The sequence below is a fragment of the Rhinolophus ferrumequinum genome, chromosome 17 (genome assembly GCF_004115265.2).
Source record: "Rhinolophus ferrumequinum isolate MPI-CBG mRhiFer1 chromosome 17, mRhiFer1_v1.p, whole genome shotgun sequence".
NCBI lineage: Eukaryota > Metazoa > Chordata > Mammalia > Chiroptera > Rhinolophidae > Rhinolophus > Rhinolophus ferrumequinum.
This window is the reverse complement of record NC_046300.1, coordinates 31,604,628-31,630,549: the sequence shown is the minus strand read 5'-3', so window position 1 is coordinate 31,630,549 and position 25,922 is coordinate 31,604,628. Positions and strand designations below refer to the sequence as shown.

At 39.9% G+C, this 25,922-nt stretch overlaps 1 protein-coding gene across 1 annotated transcript in view; it reads right to left on the bottom strand.

Moving 5' to 3' along the window:
* Positions 1 to 25,922, bottom strand: part of COL6A5 (collagen type VI alpha 5 chain) — a 113,834-nt gene that overhangs the window by 16,407 nt on the left and 71,505 nt on the right. The window contains 9 exon segments of the mRNA XM_033131493.1: positions 7,991 to 8,038; positions 8,041 to 8,198; positions 11,116 to 11,206; positions 16,451 to 17,110; positions 17,656 to 17,749; positions 20,563 to 21,050; positions 22,027 to 22,038; positions 25,247 to 25,283; positions 25,400 to 25,435. Coding sequence (XP_032987384.1) covers positions 7,991 to 8,038; positions 8,041 to 8,198; positions 11,116 to 11,206; positions 16,451 to 17,110; positions 17,656 to 17,749; positions 20,563 to 21,050; positions 22,027 to 22,038; positions 25,247 to 25,283; positions 25,400 to 25,435 — 1,624 coding nt within the window.

The following is a 25,922-nucleotide window of genomic DNA, read 5'->3' as shown; positions in this document are numbered from 1 at the left end:
CTTCAAGGATCCAAATTTTATCCCATTAGAAAAGGGTCCACATGAAAAATTGTCGCTAATAGTCTAGAACATTGCTTTATTAATTGCAATAAATGATTGCATGAGATATATGGAAGCAACTTCGGTGTATGTATGTTTGAATTCAAGGAGTCCACCTACCCTGAACTCTCAGTTCACATTAGTTTTGATCACACATAAAACCTTCAAGGAAGATACCAAATACTATGATAGCAATATAACAAAACCCTCAAAAAATTCAAAATAGAACTACCATATCTGGGTATTTATCTTAAGACAATGAAAACACTAACTCAAAAGATATCTGCATCTCCAAGTTTGTTGCAGCATTATTCACAATAGGCAAGATATGGAAACAACATACGTCCATATTCAGCCATAAAAAAGAATGAAATCTTGCCAATTGTGACAATATGGATGGACCATGAGGGCATTTATGCTAAATGAAATAAGTTAGAGAAAAAATACTACATGATCTTCCTTATATGTGGAATCTAAAAAAGAAAAAAAAACAAAAACAAAAACAAGCCTATAGATACACAAAACAGAGTGGTGGTTGCCAGAGGTGGGCGGTGGGGGTGAGGAGTGAGAAATGGGTGAAGGGGGCCATAAGGTAAAAAGGAAAATAAATAAGTAAATAAATTAATTAATTAAAGTACATTACTGAGCAATCACAACAAACCAAAAAGACTCTAACCCAAACAATAAAAGACTATTAAGATAATAAAATTTAGCTATGAGTTTTTATTTAATAATAAAACTAGTAATCCATAGTGACAATATTTTCAGAATTTTATGTCAAATATGAAGCTGATAAAATCTGAGCAGCAAGGCAGGACTACTGGAGGTCGGAAGGAAAGAAATGATGCACGGCAATATTTGTGGGGGCAGGAAATCCATAACAATGGATTTTTTTAGAGTCTAACTTGAACTGTATATTTGTGACAGTTATTTAGGACATTCTAAGTTTTTCATGGTTTCCCTATTTATGGAGTCTGGCAATAAGAAATAATCTGGCATTTATCTTGCCACAGGAATTCAGGAAGTCAGGCAGCCACAGAAGCTCCAATAAATCTAATTTTCACGAGTCCCATGATTTTAATAGCCATTTGCAGCATAAAAACTGTGTTTGTTATTAAATTAGAACTATAAATATCATATAATCTGTACACTGTCGATATGTAATAATTCTGGAGGGACCATGTCACTCCAATTGTTACAAATAAAATCAGGGCTACGAATTCTCATTATGTTCAGGAATCAGTAACTTCAGAGGGTCAAGGTCAAATGGGGCAAGGGTAGTGATTTCTAGGCACCCTTCTCCCAGAGCTAATTTACATGCTTTTTGAAGTAAGGTAGAAAAATCTATGAATGTGACAAAATGTCACTTTCATTAAAAACTTTAGGTTATGATCCTATCTACATTTTATTTTGAAATTAGCAGAAGAGAAGTGTTCCTTAAGTGGAAACACAAAGCAAAATCCTAAGATTCCCTCCCCTTACAAAACCCAATAAAATAAATTCCCAAGGAAAAGAAAATGCAACAACCTCAGTCTAAAGTTTCAGATGAAACAGGGGACACAGCTTATTTTCCAAGGAACATCTAGTTGAGGTTCCTAAAGACTTCATGAAACATATCATTAAAATTTAGACATGACCACAAATCTATTATTGCCCTCCTCTTTAGACTGTGTAGTGATATGAAAGCGGGACATTCAGCTGATGTTCCATGGGTGACTCAGAAGCCAATTCTGCTGCTTTTAATTCCAGTACAGATTTAAATTTAGTAGAGGTGAGGATATGTATTAGTTCACTACATGACAGCAAAATTAGAAGCAAGCTAAATGTTCCACAAGAGGTAAATAGTTAAATACACTCATTCACTGAAAGTAACATTATGAGGACTCAGAAGAATCAGTATGAAAATTGCAGTAATATGTAAAATGTATAATATTATGTGAAAAGCAGGGTATGCAATTGAATAAAACTATATAAACCTACATGTCTACGGAAAAAACACCAAAGAATATATTCTACATTGCAAATAGCTCAACATGCTAAATTGTTTGATTTGAGACTTTTCCTATTAAAATTTATATGGCATAACAGTATTTTTATAAGTTTTTTAAAATTAGCAGAATTCTGAGGGTGTGATGGGGAAACAGTGGACAGGATGCAGGAACCATGTGTCCCTCTACTGAATCTTCTAGTTCCATGACTGGGGGAATGAAATTTCTTTTAACACAGGATTTCTCTCACTATTGAGTTTGACTGGATCATTCTGTGTTGTGAGGAGCATGTCCTGTGTATTGTAGAATGTTTAGCAGCATCCCTGGCCTCTACCAACAAGATGCCAGTAGCACCCTCCAGTTGTGACAACAAAAAATGTCTCCAGATATTGCAATGTTTCCTACGGCAGGGCAGAGTGGAATTGCCCCCAGGTGAATTTGTAAGAGGTGATCACCAAATACCTTTCTAGCTTTAATACCCTATGATTGACTCAAAGACAAAAGATGTATTTGCTTTAAAAAAAAAAAAGGAGCTAATTTGTAGATCAGAAGCAGGTTAGAAAAAGAGTAAAGTTAGGAAAATAAAAAATATAAAACAAAGACAATGAATAGTCCCTTGAGCTCACTCCCAGCCTCATTTGAAGAGGAAAGTGTTGCTTCTCATTTCTCAATGAAATTCATTAAAAAGAACATTAGTTGAAGTTATGCTAAGGCCTGGGAATGCTTAAGGCTATGAGTGAGCTTGAGGCTGAATTTGGGTTAGTATTTCACATTCCTTACAAATTATCTTGTCCTTCTTTAATCCAGAAAGTAGACTAAATGTATTTTAAATACTGATTAACTTTCACCTTTGATGAAAGTGCTAGGCTTACCACTGAGTCAACAGTTGCAATTTAATTAGAATTAAACCACACAGTTTTCATTACATGATTCCAAAAAACTATGCGTGTTTTACTGGTAAGTAATTTGGAGGGACTGAATTTCCAAGGAATTTTTATATTGCAGATGTTGTGGTCAAAATACATGATAGCATCTCTAAATAATCTCTCTATACTGTATTTGGATCTTAAAAAATGTTTTCTTAGATAGATGCTGGATGTTCAGTGGTCTTGGATGAGTAAAATAAAATTATAACCCAATTCACCTGGGACCCTTTGGAAACAAAGTCTTCCTTCTGTTCTGTAATACTAGATACCCAATTGCTTTGAGCTCCATTGAGAACACAGAGCAAATGTGGCACACCCAAATGGTAGGATATGCAGTGGCTCTTAAACTTTAACCTATATCAGAATCACCTGTATTGCTTGTCAAAGCTCAGATTGTTGAGCACCAGTCCAAGTTTCTGATTCAGCAGGTCTGGGATGAACAGTGAAAATGTGTATTTCTAATGAGTTCCCAAGTGACCCTGATGCTGTTGGTTTAGGGACCACATTTTGGGAATCACTGGGTGTCATGCAAGGTGCCACGCGGGGTCTCAGCTCCTGCTCCCCGCATAAGAATGCAGGACATGGTGAGGCCAAAAAGCAACACCCATGGAGCCATAGATAGGGGAGTCACTATATTCTAGCTAGTGGCATCCACCTCTCTGCAACCCGCAATCCACAATCTGCCTTTGCTAGCACCCATTTTCCGCTAGCGTAGCCACGGCAGTTACATTAGTGGCCAATGGCTCACTGGTTACAGCTGACGGCCACCTAGCCACAGCTGATGGCCATCCAAATCACAATTGATGGCGATTTACTACCTGAGTGAGCACCTTTCCATGTGAGGGAGAGAGCCTGGAAACTGCACTCCTGGCTCTGTTCCCACACTGGGATAGTGGATCTCAAACTTGAGGACATACGAAAATCACCTATGGTGGTTTTAAAGCTTGTAGCTTTTTCCTCCCCATTCACACTCCTAAATATGAAGCAGTAGTCCTGAGGTGGCCTTAGGAACCTGTGCTTACGAAGGACTTCCAAGTGATTTTGGTACAGATTGTCCTTGAACTGCTTTAAGGTGTCATGCGGGGACTGGTCCCGCTCCCCACGTAGGAATGCAGGATACAGTGAGGCCAAAAAGGAACACCCACGGAGCCATAGATAGGGAAGTCATACCACTATATTCTCGATGGCGGCTGGTCAAGACACAAAAGCAAATGTCCACCAGTACCCCAACAGGGGGTCTTCCTTCACCCTAGTCTCGCTGGTGGCCAGGAGAGACACAGGAAGTAGAATCCACACGATCCGCAATCTGCCATCCACGCTTGCTAACCCCACTTGCTAGCCGCAACCCGCTCTTGTTCGAGTAGCCACGGCAGTTACATCAGTGGCTAATGGCTAAGCGGTAACAGCTGATGGCCAACCAGCCACAGCGGACGGCCATCTGATCACAACCGGTGGCCGTCTAATAACAGCGTCAGCACCTTTCCACGTGAGGTCAAGACTGCTCTCTGGGACTCTGTCCCCACAGCCAGGACAGGTGATGGCATTAAAAATCAACTTGGAACTCAGAGCAGGTAAGGAGCAGAGAGAGACATAATTAGAGAGACGGTGGTGTGCTTCTTGTGAAACGGGGTGACACACAAGCCATTAGCAGCCCACGGGCCCCTACGCATTTCTTAACTGGTTAAGATTCCTCACTTCCCCCGATTCGCAGTTCAAGGGTAGAAAGATCAGCCGCCAGCCATAAAAACCACATATGAATGAGTAACAAGCATAGCACATGGAGGTGCTTATAAAAATTATCACCCTTTTATTTGTGCAATACATCTGGAACTTATCAAGATCATCTCTTAGTGACTGAATGAACGTCTGAACTACAATTTACTCTCCCCAAGGACGGTGCATGTCATGCAGGGACTCAGCTCCCGCTCCCCGCACAAGAACGCAGGACATGGTGAGGCCAAAAAGGAACACCCACGGAGCCATAGATAGGGGAGCCATGCCACTATAGTCTCAATGGCAGCTGGCTGAGACACAAAAGCAAACATCCGTCAGTGCTCCAACAAGGGGTCTTCCTGCACCCCAGTCTCTCTGGTGGCCCGGGAGCAAACACCCGCCTGTTCCACTACATGGCGGTACATTCCCAAGCAAAGAGTCAAGCAGTCCATCAAATCAGGGATGGAAGGTGTCATGCGGGGACTCTGTTCACTCCCTGCACAAGAACGCAGGATATGGTGAGGCCAAAGAGGAACACCCACAGAGCCATAGATAGGGGAGTCATACCACCATAGTCTTGCTGGCAGCTGGGTTGGAGATACAGGAAGGAGGCTCTACATGATGCACAATCCACCGTCCACTTCTCTGCCAACCAACCCCCCAGCATAGCCATGGCAGTTATATTAGTGGCTAACTGGCTAACTGGTTAAAGCTGATGGCCAACCAGTCACAGCTGATGGCCATCTACTACCCGAGCCAGCACCTTTCTATGTGAGGCCAAAAGTGTGTAAATTGCTCTCTGGGATTCTGTTCCCACATAAGGCAATTCCCCATAGTCCACAGTCATTTGCCAGGGCTGTGTGTTGGCCTCACAATGTGTGCCCTCTCTGCAGGGTGCAGGCTCCAAATCCTGGGGGTGAGGGACGACCTTGATTTCACCCGCATCCTCCACCGAGGACTCAGCAATTGTTTCCTCCTGGGACTGCAAGTCCCGCATCTGGGCTGCCTCAGCAAGCACTTCCCAGCCCAGACAGCCGCAACGACCTTTGCTTTCTCCGGCCTATGCTGGTTGGAGAACCATCCATGTCTTCCCACCCCTCCACGGGGGTCCAGCTCATGAGGACAGCAGCCACCATGCACCACACGCTGTGTGGGGGCCACATGTCCTCCTGACCAGGGGCAGATGACTCCGTTACCTGACCAGGAGAACCCTGCTTGCTGCACCATGTGTCATGCCAGGTCTCCAGTCCTTCTCCACGCACGAGAACGCAGGATATAGTGAGACCAAAAGGGAACACCAATGGAGCCATGGATAGGGGGTTCATGCCACTATATTCTCACTGGTGGCTGGGTTGGAGATATAGGAAACAGGGTCCACACGATGTGCAATCTGCCCTCCACTTCTCTGCCAACCTACCAACCCCCTAGGGCAGCCACAGCAGTTATATACAAAACAGTAGTGCCTAATGGCCAACTGGTTACAGCTGATGGCCATCTGATCACAGCTGATGGCCATCTACTACTACCTAAGCCAGCACCTTTCCACGTGAGGCCAAAAGCCTGGAAACTGCTCTCTGGGACTCTGTCCCCATAACACATTAAATAGAAAGTTCTCAGCAGGTTTTGGCAAATGGCGAACGGTAATTAAAAAAAAAAAAAAAAAAAGGAATAGCACAAAGTCCCTAGACAGTACTCATGATCTGAGATACAGATTTATTTTAAAGAATAAAAAATACATGTTATCCTTAGGTCTGAGACTCACTGTTTCCAGGCGATCACAAACTGACATGATCCTCATAGAACTCCCAGCACACTTCAACCTACTACAAGAGAAAATGGGGGTGTGGGGGTAACTAACAATTTATATATTTTTTTCTTAATAGAGCATGTACAATTATATCTTCAGCCAAATTGGACCTTATGCTAGCTTTAAGTATCTTGATTCTCAGACATCTGAAAAACCAAATGAAAATTCTATTATGACTGAAAAATGGTCATTAAAGATGGCTGCAAAGATGAGCTTTCTTTCTTAAATATCCAGTCTTATCTGTGTTTCCTGAAAAGATTCACACTTCTGAATTATTTGATTTTAGAATGCTTATCTCTAACAAAATATCACAAATGATAGTTTGCTATTCTAACACTGCCAAAAACAACTTCTCTTTTTCTTTTCCTTCTTTTTAAACCAAAACATAATAAATTCTTCTGCCCTGAAGGCTGCTGTTATTCCCATATCATTAAACACCCCAAATTAACTATGCCCATTAAATATATTTTATTCTCTTCTTTAAGCTACGACAATAAACAATTGTTTTAACTGAAAATATACACACTTGAATGCCTTAATGCCATGGTACTACATATATCCAGTTTTACTACACTACGTCTTTTTTAAGTCTTATTTTTCATCTAATGATTGATGACTTTTTATTCTTAATTCTAATTTCTTTTATAGAAATTTATTAATTTGTAGAAAGTTCAGCTGTTTTAAAGATAAAGTTCAAATATTTACAGTTCAGAAACTGGGGGGCTTCAATGTAGGGACATGAGTATTGAACCCAAGGAAAAGAAAATTTATTATCTAAGGAAGCTACTAAGAGTAAGTATTATTCATTCTTATGAATAATTGGCATGAAATTAGCCCCTTTTTTCTTAAACTTGCATAATCTAACAACACACATGATACTCATGACATAATGCTTTAAATGCTGGCATCCTGGCCAAATAAGCATTTGGGAGACTCTAAATGCATAGATGGAATGGCTGAATAGTCTGTTTAACAATGCCATCCTTTTTAATGAAAATACAGACAAAAATCCTATGTATCTGATCTATTTGAAACCTTAAATCCTGACCAAAGGTGTTACTGCTTTGCCATTCAAATACATAGAGTAGGCAGTAGGGAAGTTCATGCTTTATCATTTCCAGGTATCTCAAAAATAACATACCTTCTCATGCAATCACAAATTCTGGGGCACTGCAAGGCTAACTTTTAAAGTTATTTTAATTCCTCCTTTGCTCTGATGTTCTCTATATATCTCCTCCTATTCATACTAACCTTCTAAATTGTGGAATCTAGAGAAATCTTAACTTTGGGTAAGACTGTCAGGGACATTTCTTGCAGCTTATATTAGAAATCTCCTTCGTTGTGCCTGTAAACCATTTAATTCTTCACTTCAATGAAAGCATTAGTTGTAGCTACCATCTTGAACTTCAAAAACGTTGCTTTAGATACCTACCTTAATGAGTTTGATTCTCTATTGGTGTTAAAAGACAAGGACCCATTTATCTAAAAATTTCCATCATAACTTTTCATTTCCTTACCAGAAGTAAGACTTGCAATTTCTTCAGAATCCTGATCTTTTTCATATTAATCATCAATTTTGGTGGCTTTAACATCTGTCTTGAACTGTAAACCAAATGGTCACTTCCACTGTCTTCCAACACAAAAGATGATTCTATTCCAGCAGTTAATTCATGATGAATGAAGCTGTTCTCTCTGGAAGAAATCTCATGTGGCTCAGCAGTAAATCTAGAAGATAAAAAGCAAAGTTTCAGGTGAATCTAGATAACTTTGGGGCATGCAAATAAAATACCCCAAGAACTTAATATAGTTACTTAATTATTTCTTAGAAGAAAAATGAGTGGTAAAAAACTAACTTCATTTAATCAAATAATTCATGAAGATTCATTATATTTATTATTTAAAAGTTTAAAGTGATAAATTTAAAAGTTCCCATTTATCCTCCTGCTTATAGCTTATGAAATACTACTTTGGAATAAACCAAGTCTGATTTGCCACAGGGTTTTTAGATAAATGACAAGAACAACTCAATCATTGGTTTTTTGGAACAACCAAATAATGTGTCTCAGATTGATATCAATCACTACAGAAAATACAGAAAATAGTCTTAACTCACTAAGAACTTCTCTGAGAAGAATAAAACCATATAACATATCTCATTGACATCATACCTCTTAAATGGTGTCTACATTTACATTCTTAAGCATTTAAGAATTCTCCATGGGAGATATCCAAGATGGCAGAGTAGATAAACACTGTGAATGCTTCCTTCCGTGAACACATTAAAATTAAAACTAAATTATAGAACAATAAACCTGGAGAACCCTCTGAAGTCTGGCTGAACAGAATTTTTATAATTAAGGATACAAAAAAGCCACATTGAGACTGGTAGGAGGGGCGGAGATGCAAAACAGGCTGACCCCAAATTTCCATGTTGTGGTTGAGAATTAGGAGGGATATCTTGGCAGTGGAGGTTCTCCCTGGAGGAACAAGGGACCCTAGCCCCACACTAGGTTTCCCAGCCCGGACTACTGGTGCCAGGAAGAGGAGACCCCACAACACCTGGCTGTGAAAAATAGTAGGTGTTCTGACCATTCGGATAGAATGGAAGGCTGCAGAAAACCCAGACGCCCTCTTAAACGGCCTGCACAAGACTCTCTCATTACCAGGCACTCACCCTGGGCTCCGGCAGAGGGACGGTGACTTGGGGGACGTCGGAGGCATACAAGGGGGCAGACTGAGGTGTGTGGCTTCAGGGCGAGGGCTGGAGGACAGTCGCCATTTCCCCTGTGTGGGGTCCTTCTCCTGTGCAGCCGGCAGATGGGTGCCATCTTTCCTGTGTTGAGCGCGTCCCCACCATGGCCAAATCTGAATCTGAATTGGTCTGGTGAGCTCTGCTGGGACGCCACCCACCCAAATCCCACAACTTTGGAGGTACTTTCTTGCCAGCAGTCAGCGCCACCCACATTGCACTTTTTCTTGTAAAACTATCAGTCTCCAGGTGGCAACTAGCCTTGGTGTGCTCTGAGACTTTTTATGAGTAGCCCCAGATTCAGCACTGGCACCAAACCAGAGTCTACCTGAACCTGGTGACCACAATTCTTCCCACTCTAGTGACGCCCTAAGACCCTGCCTCACCAACTCACATAACACAGGAGGCTTTATCAGTGGCTGAACCTTAAGAAAGTTGGCAGGTGGCAGCAGGCCTTCGGGGGTCTGGCTTTTTGTGGAGCTACCCCAGACCCAGTACTGGTGGCAGCCATCCTTGGTTTGCAGCATGGCCTCTCCCATGTGCCTCCAAATTTAGCACAGGCAATGAACAACTGCAGGTCACTTTGTAGCTCCCTGGCTGGTCACAGGCAGTGGGTGACCTGGGCAAAGCACCAGAACCCCTCCCAAGAGGTCCCAAAGCAACATACTTGGAGATTGGTTTCAGACCAGAGGAGCACCTCCCAATTAGCCCCACAAACAGCACACACAAAGGGCAGTCTCAACAGACACCACAGTACACTGGGGCAAATACCACTGCATGCGGTAAGCTCCCCACACAGCAGCCCATAAGCTATGGATGTTGCCAAATGCCACAGCCAACCAGTCTGAGAGCCAGTGTCACCCAATGACATGCCAATAGCAATCAAGGTTCAACTGTAAGAGGAGGGCACACACAACCCACACAAGGAACACTCCTGGAGCACCCAGTGCAGGTGACCTGGGAGACTGTGCCAGGGCCCCACAGGGCACCTACTACATAAGGCCACCCGGCCAAGCCTGGGAGACATAGAAGATTTACCTAATACATAGAAACAAACACAGAGAGGCAGCCAAAATGAGGAAACAAAGAAATACGACCCAAATGAAAGAACAGGAGAAAACTCCAGAAAAAGAACTAAACAAAAAGAGACAAGCAACCTACCAATAATTATGGTATACCCTGAAACTAATATAATATTGTATGTTAGGTATATTTTTAATAAAAATCTTAAAATGAGTTCTCTATGATAATTTGAGAAGATTGTGTTTTTATTTAGATGATGATAGAAAACATATTCAATATAAGTTTATTCTCATTTTTATTCTATTCATGCAACTTCAATGTACATATTTACATTTGTATTTGATACCAGTGTTTGGTACCCACTAGTAACTGCTGAGAGTAAGTGAAGAAAGGAAACAAAGTAAGACATAATACATGAATAATACATCACACAAAGTAAAAGCAAAATAATATCATGACACACATCATGAATGATCACTGGGAAGTAGTGCAGGTGAAGACAAGTGGTGATGCATCAGGTCAATGATGACAGAGTAGGCAGGCTGAAATCAGATGGACCTCTACAATGTGCATCATATTTTACATGTTACCAATATTTCAATATTCCCACAAAATTTCAATGTGGGAATTTCTGAGGAAATCATAAATTTAAAGGCAAAATTATAATAAAACTCATGAGGCTGTTTAAAAAAAACATCAATCCAGAAAGCATGCTTGATATGTAACTTCTGCTATAGAAATGGAACACAAGAAGAGCTTTTACTTCAGAGACCTTACTATCTTCCTCAACCTAATAACCTGCCATTAGCTAGGTATACACCTATCAGTCCATTAACAGTCACTTGTAAATATAAGAGCTTTCTAACTCACAGGAAGCCGCTATTTTGACTATCCTCTTCTTCTGAATTGATGAGTCTACACGCATTCTCAAGCATCGGTGGTGGGTACCGATTGAATCCTCCTATTGAGAGAACAAAGTTATAGTTAGATTTTTAAACAGAAATTGTGTTTGCTATGTATAGAGAATTCTCAAAGGAATCTTCTTGGAGCAATAAATATCACTAAACTATTTCAGCAAAATTTGGCTGGGGTGAAAACAGAAAATAGTAGCAACCAGCAATAGCATTCTAAACTTAATTTTAGAGTGTTCTGCAGCCAAATTACCAGCATCAAGGAAACAGACCTTCTCAAATTGTTCTTTTAAGGGTTAATTGTAATGCAGAGATCCATGATTTCTATATGTTCAGGCCAACATTATCTAAGGGATATTTTATTGACTGTATAAAGCTTTTTCACTCAGACTTATGCTAACAAATCAAATATCAAAAAGGTAATATTTTATTACATGATCCTATTTCTGTGCTTCTATACCAATTAACACTGATTTCCTAGAAGGAAAAAAAAATCACAGAAAAGGTTTTCACTTACTGACTTAAATAAGTTCCTTCACTTCCTTCCTATAGTTATTCTATAAGCTGTGGAATATTGAGAAATATATCATTTCCCCCCTTGTTCAGGAAAACAAATAGTTTTTAGTTAAAGGAGTCCTTTGACCATTGAATATTCCAAAACTCCATTAAAACATCTCAGAAAATATTTATGGTTCTATAATAATCATTTTCTCTGGTCCTAAGATGAGCATTTTCTTTCATTGCTCTGAAATGAGACTTTGTCTTCTAATCAATTGCATTTGAAAGTTGCTGTTAGTGACGCAGGAACTGTGATGCAGTTGTTCACAGTCTGTGCATTTGGGAACAGCAAACATGCCAGAACCAAAACTTGTAGAATGGGGTCAGTAGTTTAGAAAACATTCCCAGAAGTATTAGGAATCTTTTAATCCCTACAAAACAAGAGATTATGGGAAGGCAGCAAATTGAATGTGTTTAACATTGCTCAGGTAGAAATCAAAAGTAAGCAAGCTCTATATGAAAAGATGTTCAACCTCACTAATCATCAGAGAAATGCAAATTAAAACCACAATGAGATATCACCTCACACCTGTCAGAATAGCTATCATCAATAAATCAACAAACAACAAGTGTTGGCATGAATGTGGAGAAAAGGGAATCCTCATGAACCCTCACTCTTGGTTGGATTGTAGATTGGTGCAATTGCAATGGAAAACAGTATGGTGATTCCAAAAAAATTAAAAATAGAACAACCTATGACCCAGCAATTCCACTTCTGGGTATTTATCCAAAGAAATCCAAAACACTAATTCAAAAAGATATATGCATCCATGTGTTCATTGCAGCATTATTTACAATAGCCAAGATAATGGAAGCAACCTAAGTGTCCATCAGTAGACAAATGGACAAAGATGGCATTTTTAAAGAAATAGAACAAAAATAATCAGCTTTGTTTGGAACCACAAAGATCCTGACTAGCCAAAGCAATCCTAAGAAGAAAGAACAATGCTGGAGGTATCACCCTCCCCGACTTTAGCCTGTACAACTGGACAACAATAATCAAACAGCATGGTATTGGCAGAAAAACAGACACATAGACCAATGGAATAGAATTGAGAACCTAGAAATAAACGCACATAAATATGGACAAATAATTTTTGACAAAGAAGCAAAAAACATACAATGGAGAAAAGACAGCCTTTCAAAAGAATGAAACTGGACTGCTATCTGTCACCATGTACCAAAATTAATTCAAAATGGATCAAAGACTTAAGCATAGAAGAAAAATAAAATGCATAGAAGAAACAATAAATGTATAGAAGAAAACATAGGTACTAAACTTATGGACCTTGGGTTCAAAGAGCATTTTATGAATTTGACTCCAAAGGCAATGGAAGTAAAAGCTAAAATAAATGAATGGGACTGTATCAAACTTAAAAACTTCTGCACAGCAAAAAAAAAACAAAAAACAAACAAACAAAAAACCATCAACAAAATAAAGAGGCAACCAACCCTGAATGGGAGAAGATTTTTACAAACAGTGCCTCCGGTAAGGGGCTAATATCAAAAATATACAAGGAACTCATACAACTCAACAACAAAAAAACAAACAACACAATTGAAAAATAAGCAGAGGACCTGAAGAGACATTTCTCCAAAGAGGACATACAAATGGCAAATAGACATACAAAAAAAGTGATCAATATCACTAATCATCAGAGAAATGCAAATAAAAACCACAATGAGATATCACCTCACCCCAGTTAGAATAGCTATTATCAACAAGACAAATACTAACAAATGTTGGAGAGGCTGTGGAGAAAAAGGAACCCTCATACACTGTTGGTGGGAATGCAGATTGGTGCAGCCACTATGGAAGGCAATCTGGAGGTTCCTTCAAAAATTACGAATAGACTTACCATATGACCCAGCAATCCCTCTCCTGGGTATCTACCCAAAAAATATGAAAACATTTATCCATAAAGACAAGTGTGCTCCAATATTCATTACAGCTTTTTTTATGGTGGCCAAGACATGAAAACAACAAAAATATCCTTCGATAGATGAATGGATAAAGAAGTTGTGGTGTATATACACAATGGAATACTATTTGGCGGTAAGAAAAGATGAAATAAGACCATTTGTGATAACATGGATGGATCTTGAGATTATCAAGCTAAGTGAAATAAGTCAGACAGAAAAAGTAGAAAACCATATGATTTCACTCATATGTGGTATATAAACCAAAAACAACAAAAGAATAAGACAAGCAACTGAGAAACAAAAACTCATAGACACAGACAATAGTTTAGTGGTTACCAGAAGGTAAGGGGGAAGGAGGGTGGTAGATGAGGGTAAAAGGGATCAAATATATGGTGATGGAAGGAGAACTGACTCTGGGTGGTGAACACACAATGTGATTTATAGAGGATGTAATACAGAATTGTATATCTGAAATTTATGTAACTTTCCTAACAATTGTCACCCCAATAAACTTTAACTGAAAAAGAAAGAAAGAAAGAAAGAAAGAAAGAAAGAAAGAAAGAAGGAAGGAAGGAAGGAAGGAAGGAAGGAAGGAAGGAAGGAAGGAAGGAAGGAAGGAAGGAAGGAAGGAAGGAAGGAGATGTGGTACGTATATAAAATGGAATACTATTCAGCCATAAAAAAGAATGAAATCTTACCATTTGGTACAACATGAATGGACCTAGAGGGTATTATACTAAGTGAAATAAGTCAGACAGAGAAAGACATATACCATATGATCTCACTTATATGTAGAATTGAAAGAACAAAATAAATGAACAAATAAAACAGAAACAGATTGATAGAAGAAATTCATGATTACCAGATAGGAGTAGGGTTGGGAGCTTGGTGAAAAAAGTGAAGGGATTAAGAAGTACAAATAGGTAGTTACAAAATAGTCACGGTGATGTAAAGTTCAGTACGGGAAATATAGTCATTAATATGGTAATAGCTATGTATAGTGGCAGGTGGGTACTAATCGGGGGGACCACTCTGTAAATTATGTAAATGTCTAGCCAGTATGCTGTACACCTGAAATCAATATAATATTGAATATCAACTGTAATTGAAAAATAAAAATTGAAAAATAATAAAAAGTAAGCAAGTTCTACATAATTGCAAAGCCACTTAAGAGCCCAACAAGGCTAGCTATGAGGTGTTTTTGGTCTTTTAAAAGTGCTGCATCATAATCAATCTTGATGGCATGAAGAACAGTATGGAAAAAGATGGATAGAAATGACTGGATCAAGAAATAGCTTACAAAAGTCAAATTTTGAATAAGCAGTTTTAGGGATGCCTTAACCAGTCTATTTTACTGTACAAGTGATACTACTCTGTCTAAAGAACTCTCGACTACTATAATAGAAAAACTCTAATAAGAAAGTTGGTATCAACATTTAATTGGAAGAATTTTTTCCCTTTCTTTTTATGTACTATATTGTTGCATCATACAATCGAAGGCATTTAGAGTTAAAAAAAAATAACATGATATTCCCAAGTGGGCAATTATTGGCTTCTTCAATCAAATATGAGTCAGAGGAGAAAGGTGGAGCTCTCTCTGCAATGAAGGGTGAATTCTCAAAACATTATGACTATATTGGCATTGGAGAGTCCTTGGATACCAGAACAACTTTGGAATTCTAGGGTAGTGGGACTGGTTCCAGCAGAACCTAACTCTAAACTTGTCAAATTCCCATAAAGAATAGGTTCCACTCCGATTCTGTGGAAATCCTGTAGAGCAGGTTTTCTCAACCTCAATGCTCTCGACATTTTGAGCTGGATCACTCCTTGCTGTGGATGGGGGTGTCCTGTGCATTGTAGAATGGTTAGCAACATCTCTGGTCCCTACCCACTAGATATCAGTAGCATCCTCTCTTTCAGTTGTGACAATCAAAAATGTCTACAGACATTTCCAAATGTGCTCTGGGGGCAAAATCATCTCTAGTTGAGAACCACTGCTTTAGAAAGAGTGCTTCTCAAGCCGTTCGTGGTGAAGGACAAGGTATTTTTTTAATTTCTAATCCTTTGTAGACTAATGTTTTTGGTTTATATCTTGCTCAATGAGACACAGTCCACTGTTCATGCACTTGTACGCTGTGGCAATGTCAAATTCCTTTTAAAGTTTCTAGATGCTTATTCTCAATTTCTGTATTTCTCTCTTCACAGCTCAGTTGGTGAACTAATGCCCATCCAATGGTTGATACTCTGTAGTGCAATGGTCTTGCTACTCAAAGTGTGATTTTTGGACCAGAAGCATTGACTTAACTGGGGATCCTGTTAGAAATGCAGACTCTCAGGCTCCATCCTAGACATACTGAAGTAGAATCAGCATTTTAACAAGATTCCTACGTGATTTGTATGATCAGACTCTTTTGGAGCAGCACGGGACTGTGGTGTCTTTACATCCTCACGCAGGTCTCCAGGGTGCTAAGGTTAGAAATAAACCAGATGTAGCAGGGAAAACTTTTATTTAAATGCTCATCCTGGGGACCATCTAAGAGAGACTAAATTTCCTTTAGGACGAGAGACTGTAAACCAGGAGACCTCCAGTCACTCTGTGTTTCAGAAGTGCTGAGATTTGGGCTAAGAGACATTCTATCAAGAAAAAAGTCTCACCATATTATGACCAAGGTATAAACAGATCCTATCCCTGCCCTCTTCTCACCATCTAATTCACATGTTTGAGTTAGTTACAGGTGCAAAGACATGTTATCAACACTATTAACAAACACTAATTTATTAAAACAAAGAGGAAAAACAAAATAATGACTTACGTCTGATTGAGTACACAAATGGCTTTAAAAACTTCACAATATAATCCAGATCTGGTTTATGAATTCTCCCAAGCTGTATCAGATGGTGGTCACGTGGGTAGCTGGCTAACTCCTCCATGTTGTCCTTACGTGCAGAACCCAGGGAAATCACAAATATGACATAGCCTTGACACTTGGCCCTCAGAGCCATCTTCTTCAAAAATTCCTTTCTCTCATGATTTTCTCCTGCTGAGATTACAAAGATGACCTTGTGTTTTCTCAGGTTGGGTGTTCCTAGAAAGAGATTCTCCATGGTCCACAGTAGAGCATGGCCAAAGGTGGCTTCTCCATTTAGCTGTCGGAGGGCATTCTGGATGTGGCTCTTCATTAAGATTTGGTTGTCATAAGTTGTAAACTCAAACTCTATTTTTACCTCACCTTTCTTTCTCCTAGAACTATCCCAAGGAGAATAGTTCAACAAGGCAATCCTATCACCAGAGTCTGAGACTGAAGGGTCTGAAGCAATGTCGAAGATGTCAAGCATTGAGCTCACCAAGTCTTTCACAGCTTTAAACTCATCACTTGCTATATTCCAAGAATTGTGTAAGAGGAAGGCTACATCCATGTGTGAATTTTCAGGTAAAAGATTCTCTTTCTTGCAGGCATTTGGAAAACATTTATCTGAAAATACATAGAGAGACTCATCATTGGTTCAATGTTGGCACAACAAGATACTGTTTTTGGAGATTTTCAAGTGATTCAGTGACTGATTAGCAAGAACTAATAATCTGATCAATATCTTTTCAATCTCACATCATTTAATGGGAAATTTTCAATGTCCCAACATTTCTGTGGTAGCAGACATTTGGGAAGGTCCTTGTTAAAAGCAGGTGTAGGTAGCATATATACTTGAAATCTACAAATCATGTCCAAACTCATTTAGAAAATATTTTCAATATTTTAGAGGCTTTTGATACAAGCTACCAAATTGTCCCCAAGAAAAACCACATTAATTGAGATAATCTTCCAAACCAATTTTCATATTTTATGGAAGCTTCAAACATTACAGAGGTTGAAACCCTGACATATGGTGTTGGAAAACTGGAAAACTGAAAATAGAATCTACAATGAAAAATAGAAATATCTCTGGTAAAGCCAGATTTAGTAAATCACCAGTAAGGCATTTCAAATGTTACAGCACAATAAATTCTTCTCACTGGTCTTACCATAGCAAAGTGTACAGCTCCAAAGTCTTTCTAATGGTTTGCGGTCCTCATTTGAAGGAATTGGAATCACCTGAAATGTTCCAGTGTTGTCAAACTGTATTGAAAAAGAAGCATATGCTTATTTGCTCATTTTCTTTAGTGACTATCAGTAAGCTATTGCACACCCACGTTAAAGATCAGTTTGAAAAACACCTCATTACTATTGCCTTGTATTATAGCCTTTTGTTCAGTTCAGTACATCTTTATACACACGCACGTACACACACACACACACACACACACACACACACACACTATCCACCTTTTATTCTAAACATAACCGAAAGAAGGATATAGAACAGGTATCTGCATCCCTGTTTTATGACGAAAAAATTGGCACAAGATAACCACCAGTTTCACCTTTGCGGCAAGTATTAAAATCTTATTTCCAAGCCTACAATTTTGCGCTGAATTTTTAGATGCTTCTGACTAAGTACTAACTGATTACATACCACACATCAGCTTCTGAAATTGGGTCCTGAACCCCCACACAGATAAAGAAACTGAGGCTCACAGAGGTCAAATCATGTCCCCCAGGTCACTCAGTGAAACCAAGGGTGCTTATGACTTTGATTAAATTTAGTTTTAAATCCTAGCTCTGGAAATCATCTATTTCTCTATGCCCCTCAGAGACCTAGCCTTTCCCCCGGATAATCAGCATCCCCCCCAGGCAGCAGAAGACCGTAGCCCAGACCTGACTAATGGTCACACAGTCCAGTCCTCTGGCAGGCTGATAGCATCTTGACCTAAGTTATGTTTCAGTTCCTGAGCCCTAGGAACGACCTCCTGGCTACTTTCCCCGGAGACTGGACAGATGAACTCTGGAACAGACCTCAGTACTGTCTTCAAGACCTAAAGAAATGATTCATTACCCTTATCTCACTTCTGACCAATCAGCTCCCAACATGACCCCAAATCCATAACCTACAGTGTCTTGTGATTTTACTCTATGTAATCTATAACCTACACACCACTGAGGAGGTCAGGCTTTTGAGCATGAGCTTCCCGGTCTCCTGGATGGCACCATTCATCAATAAAATAGACATTATTTCTCCACAAAAAAAAAAAAAGAAAAGAAAAGAAAAAGAAATTGGGTCCTGCAGAAATTTTACATTCACAGGTTTTCTTTGGCCTCTTTAAGTAGTAATCCCAACTATTTATACCCTGATTATAGTATCAGATGTCCAGTGGACATCTCAATTAAAAGTCTATTTCATAAGGCAGTAGACAGAAGACACTAAGTCTATTCAAAATTCTTGGTAGTGCACTGTCTGTCTCTTGATTACATTTTCCACTTTAATACTCACTGAAATGGGCAATGGATAGCATTCATTCAGTGAGTCAATAGCTATTTATTGGGCATTTGCTGTATGAGGTACCATATGAGGCAGAAGCTTTTTAAAAATGAAAGAAATCTTCCATTCCCAGGTTACTGATGAAGGTATCGCTCAATTCACAAAGATGCTCATGTTTTTTTCTCTTTCTCCTTTGGGAAATTAAAGGGTTAGGAAAGCCACGCCTTCTATGTTTCTATATAGTGCTGAGTGAGGATTTGGAAATATTTATAATCATTCCAGCCTTATGGTTAGAAAGTATTTACTATATTCCTACTCTCTACTTTCTATGAAATTGTATGCTGTGAGTGTTATTTTGTATTTGACCTTGTTGGTTCCTCCTTGTAAAGATGAAATGCTGCCTTGATAAATCAAGGAAGTTTATTCATCGGAGTAAACCACATGTTCTTCATTCAGTCACTCATTCAACAAATATTTATTGAATGCCTACCATGCTATAGGTACTTTTTTTAGGTGCGAGGGATACAGAAATGAACAAAGCAGATAAAAATCTCTGCCTTACATTCTAGTGAGGAGACATACACCATAACATAACAAATAAATAAATTATCTAATATGCTGGTGGGGGGGTAATGATTTTTAGAAGAAAAACTTTGACTTCCTACAGTCCTTTCTGTCAGGATCTATTGTCACTCTCCCTGCGGCTCCTATTTCTAAAAAATTCTTGGATGTGTTATAAGCAGATTGATTCTCTTCATGTTATAGAGAGCTTGTTTTTCTTTTTATAGTAAAAATATGAGTAATTTGTATGAAAATAGACCTTTATAACCTCTTGGACAACATGATGCCTTCACACAGCTCCACAAACATGTATTTCATGGATAATCTGAATATATCAAAAAATAGTAGGACAGTGGAGGGAGAAGTTCTTCAGTTTTGTGGGGAGAGAGAGGGAAGCATAGATCCCACAAGAATCTGTGCATCCAAAAAAGGAAGGAACCTCTCTTGGGAAAAATGTTCGTACACATCAATGTAATACACAACCTTAGGGGTTCAGAGATGCCCTAAACTCCATCTGTCACAAGTTAAGACCAGTTCTTCAATGAGATACAGTGAGCAGATGACAGATTTGAGAAACAGATCTGCAGAGGGCTGGAAGGGCACCACAGTCACAGCCCTTTCTCTCAGGCAGACCTAAGTTTGAACGTTGACTTAGCCATTTAGTAGCTGTACGAAATTGGTGGTCTCTCAAACTCTGAGCCTCAGTTTCCTGATTTTTAAATGGAGATAACAACTGCACTGACTTCAGAGGATTGTGACAATGTATGAGTATGCATATACAGTGCTAGGGACAGTGTCTGGCACACTGCATGAACTGAGTAAATGTGGCTGCTATTAGTATTGATTGCTGTTATTATTAGATATTAGATTTCATGGACTCTGGCAACGATACAGCTGTGAAAACTGCAAAGATGCTCAAGAAGCCACATATCTCCCCCTACTCCCCACTATTCCCATCCTGCCAGTACCACACTATCCTAAGAATGAAGAAGTTGCCAAGGGAAATTCTTACCCCAAAAGCCTCATTAAGGAAAACCCTTTCATTAGCAGCAAAGACTGCTGGACTGATATCCAGGGCGTTAAGCTCCATGGTGGCCGTGATGACGGATGATCTACTGGCTTCTTGTCCATTGCTAAAAAACACAGCCACTCTCCGCACGTTGGCTCCTGCATATGTCCGCTTGAAAACGTTCCGGGCCACAAACCTCATCGCATTGCCAATGTCCTGTGCTTCTGTAGGGATTTGATATTTTATTTGGGAAAGAAGCCGGACGAGTTGCTTCTTGCTGTGGTAGTCGGACCACCGGATGAGGTAGCTGGCGCCTGAGTCATAGGAAACCACAACAACTCTTGCTCCCACAGGGCAATTATTTTCCCTGATGGTAAGGTCACTGATGATAGAAGTGATGATGTCCCTCGTTTCGTTAAATTTCTGTTCTGTGCTACCGTAGGACTGATCCAGAGCAAACACCAGCTCTGTTGGATACACTGGACACTTTTCTACAAGAATGAAAAGCAAAAGTATTAAGGTATTTCAACGGATCAAAAGTTTTCCCCACTCCCTCACTCCAGTGAGGCTGGTTCACACTGAGGTCTAAAAAATGCAAGTGTTCCATACAGCTCTAGAACTAGAGGATCCCACATGTAAAGGAAGGAAAGGAATCTGCTCTATTAGCTTAAAGGTGTTGCATAAAGATGGCGTATTAATATTTGGCTATGTAAAGTGCAGACTTCATAGCCTCTCTATCCTACTGGCCAGGAGGGTACCTGGTAGATTTAATTCAAATCCACAAAGTTTGATAGGGCACTTACATGTACAAAGTCATTTTGTTTTGTTTCAGAATCCCAGTGAATGGTGCCATACACCTGGGATACGCTCACAGACCCCGCAGGTCTACTTCAGCAGGCCGCTAGGAGACCAGGAACCCTTGATGTTGACATAACTGGCTTCTGTGGCAATGTGATCCAAAGGATCTAAGACACCATGCAATACCGATTGCAGTCTAGGCCCGGAGAAGACTATTGCAGAGTCAGGTTGACAAGTATGGGCACTTGGTGAGATGGAAGGTGTAAATGTGGGTGAGAGGAAGGAAAGGAAACATCGCCCATGCACGAAGCTGGTGTCTACAGGGTCCAGCGGCAGACAGAGCAACAGAATGTGGTCAGAGAGCTCTGTCACTGAATGCCCCAACAACACAGGGCCTACTCTGTGAAGAAACTGAGTTACAAACTGTGACAAGACCTAGAAAGAACAATAGTGTGAAGGGGATGGAGGCTGGGGGTGGGGGGTGGTCACCATTCTACAATCAGGTAGAAACATGGCATTGACCATTACAGTCAAAATCAAAAGACAGAAGTGTCTGCATAGAAGGAAGACGTCCTTTTTTCCCATGGGCGCGAGACTTTCTTTCAAATTGGTCTTGTCAGAACACAGTAATTATTTCAGCAAGAAACACGGTGTAATAAGACTACTCACCTTCCCAACAAGCTATGAAAAGGAAAGAGAGAGAAAAGAGTCAGTTACATTTTGGAACACAGACTGAAAATAATCCAAAACAACAAAATTTCAACAATATTTTGTTTGACTCTAAGTGCCCATGAGGCTAATGTCTAAGATTTGGGAAGCCAAAGTTGAAGGATTGAGGAAGACATACACAGAACTTTATTAATTGGTGAACCTTCTTGGCCCTTTCTCCTTTTGAGCCATGGCCAGCAAACTTCAGCAGAATTTTGGTGGAAACCTGAAACACTGATCACTTGTCTTAGAAGCAGAATAGATGAGCCTCTGATTAAATGGCAAGATAGCTAAAATTCAATTTGTTTTGTCTCTCTGCTTATAGCCTTCTGAGACTCATTCAGCGAGGCAAGGCTAAAATATGGGGTTTTATTTTCTTCCCTGATGAACAACTTGGGAGCCTCTCTATTCCTGCAGAACTCTGAGGATTTCCAAATGAATTTTGTCTCGGCTGAAAAATATAGCTCCTACATTTGAGTGATCTCTGTATCAAGAGAGAGGAGGGAAACCCCCCAAAGATTTCTCCTGAGCAAAATAGCATCTGGTTTCTCTAAGTGATTTACTCTGTCAGATGAAGAGGGGGGAAATGTCGGTAAATCTTTAAGAAAGCACAGGCCTGACAATTTCCATGTTCATTTTACTCAATTCCTAGGAAGCAAATGAGTCACTGCAATATAATAAAAGATTTTACTAGCACTGACAACAAATTGGTCCTTCATCCTGCTGTCCCACAGAGCATGTTTCCCTCACACCAACCCTGTTAACATCTTTTGTCTTTCGCCTGTGCCAGCAGACAGCACACATAACCCACAGCTTCCGCTGCATCTCAAGGCCTGAAACAGATCCCTTTTTTTCTGACAGAGAACTTTTTTATTTGTCAACCTCTAACCCAGCACAGGCTCTGGAAATAGACACACCTCTCTGGGTTTAAATCTAGTAAAGCTGGGTGACTTTGAGCAAATGAGTTAACCTCTTGTAGTGTGTTTCTTTTTAAATTTATTTTTCCTAAAAAAATCCTCTTTGCTTATACCTCTCCCTCCAAAACTTTAATAATTTGGGTCCTCCTGTTTTGTTCTCGACCACCTTCCTCTCACCATTCTCCCCAGCCTCCTAGATCTCTTATTTGGTTCTGGGGGTAGGGTCCCAGCCACCCGTTCAAGACCTGGGCCCTCATTCCTGTGTGGCAGAGAGCTGCTGCAGGACTGAAGAGCAGACATGTTAGACCAGGTGTCCAACCTTGCAGGACCTCGATGATCTCATCTATGAAGTGAGGCCATTTGAATTAGCTCTAAAGGCCTGTCACCAAAATCCTCATCTAAGATCCAAATTCCAGAATTCCATGCTCACGGATCAGCACCCAGTCTGGTTATAGAACCGCCCATACTCCCCCTAGCCCCTTAATTTTCTGGCTAACTCCTTTCATTGACTATTGGAAAACTGTCTTCAAAAACCCAAGCCCTACAAGGGCTGGTATTTACCTCCCCAGCCCCTTCCACCTCCTTTGGTGTTCCTTGGGAAGACATCATTTTATTTTGCTGAGAAGACCAGCAACATCTTGAGGGAGGATGATCACACATTCATGTCCCCTCCAGTGGCTCTCCCTTTGTCACCTCCCTGTGGCCCCAGGCCTGGTTCTCACATCCTCCTTGTGCTGGAGCCTTTCTAACTCTCAAGCAATGTCTTTCACAAGGTTCCTTCCTTTTGAATCCTCTCTCCACTAGCTTCTTCCTGTTTTTCAACTTGCCTACATTTGGCAGGAATTCCTCATTGCTACGATGCCATTTTCTGTCCTTGGGCCCCAATCCTTTTGCTTCCTGGGCTCATCCCTTGGGGTTCTGTCTCTGTCTCTCTAGTTTTACATCCTTGGTAACCTCACCCATCCATGTGGCTCTAAGGACCACAAGTATTTGAGTGACTTCAACATCTGAGTCTCCTTTCCTGATCCTCACCTTTTTATAGCCGCATTTCATCAGCTGGCTGTATTGTTTCAATTTGGGGCCTACACACCATTCTTCTGCCTCTAAAAAGTTTACAGTCATCACGTCTTCCTACCAATTGATTTCCTTTCACAACCCCTTCTCTGTCTCCTGACCCACAGTGTTACTAAGCTTCTCCGCGTCTAGCCTTACAGTAATTTTGAACTTGTTTTAGTTGTTGTTCTGTCCTTGTCACATGCTTTCAGTGACTACATTTTCATCCCAAATCCTTCAGTAAATTCTCTCTGATGTTCTCATTTTACATTCATCTGACTGTGATTGTATAAGCATTATTACAAACATAATGCAAATATGAAAAAAGGCAAATCACCTAAAATCACCCAAAAGTTGTTACAATTTTCTACCTTCATCTCTGATAGATAGATAGATAGATATAGATATAGATAGATAGATATGTGTGTGTGTGTGTGTGTGTGTGTGTGTGAAAATGAGGATCCAAGTTAATTTTTTGCTTTTTAATGGCAATATTTTTCATATTCTGGCTGTCTTTATCAGATGATGTACCACAACCTAATTATTCTATAAGTTTAAAGACTCTAAATGTATAGTTATTTTGCTCTAATGAATATTTCAATAATCATCAGTATCTATAATTTTTTCCTTGTTCTGCTTTATTTCCTGAGGATAAATTTTCAGAAGTGAGATCACTGGGTGTTTTCTACCTCATTTTCCCCTTCCTTATAATGAAAAACAACCTCTCTATTTGTTGCCTTCTGCTTTATTCTTTTGCTGAAATTATTATCTTGCCACTCCCCATCATTTCCCCATAGCCAGATTCAATTACTCCCATCCAAGAAGACTTCACTAACTAATAATCAACTGACCCCAAACTCCCTGTTCACCCCTGTAACAGCATGCTTTCTCAGGCCTTTGTACATAGTCGTTATACTAGTGTGATCTAATTCACACACCATTTGAGTTGGTCTCTAATTGCTTCCCATGGGCATGTTTCCTCTCGCAGTATGAACAGCACCTCATGAGCTAAGTTAAGGTACTGCATCAATTACTTATACCCCTTCTGCCCCCCACCCACCTTTGATGGCCCCCATAACAAGCCTAGTGCAGAAGACATCTGCCCTCTCTACCAGTGAAGTCGGCCTACTGATTCCTCATACCTACACTGCCTCCATCCTACATGCCCTCACCAACCACTCACGCCGCTGCTCCATAACACAGATACTCACGACTATGGTCTCGCATGAACTTGATCAGATCACATTGCTGCAAATAAAAAGAGAGAGAGAGAAGAGGAACATGAGCACAGTGACCTCCGAGTGGCCATATTTATTGGCCAGTGGACTGGTTGGGTTTTCTTTCATGAATAAGGAGATACATACAGAATATTCAGGCTCTCCTGCCATGCCTTTAGGGCCCTAGGGGAACAAAATCAGAGCAAGTTATTGGTACGTGAATTGTAGTCTTGAATGTCAAAACAAAAGCAAAGGGTAAAAAACAAACCTAATTCTTAAAAAGCACAGCTGGCAGTGTGCAACTAAAATATTTCTGAACTGGTGGATTATCAAGCTCTCCCCACTTAAATCAGGACTATAAACCTTTTTCCATGTTAGATCAATTCAGTTAATGTCTGTCCTGAGTGAACTGAATTATTTATCCAGGGTAAGAGGAAGTAAAGACACAAAAGTATTTCTTAAAGCTATTTGTACTAAAGATGTGACACCTAGAAGGCAATTCTCCTTAGAAAAGTTAAAATTGTAAACAGCAGACTTCCCAAAGCACAGCACAAAAGAGAATAATTTATTGAGAATTCAGAGATATAGGCATACTACAAATCAAGGAGTTTAAAATGCAGGTGGCAACATACAACCTCTACATTTGTGACATAACCAAAGACAATTATGT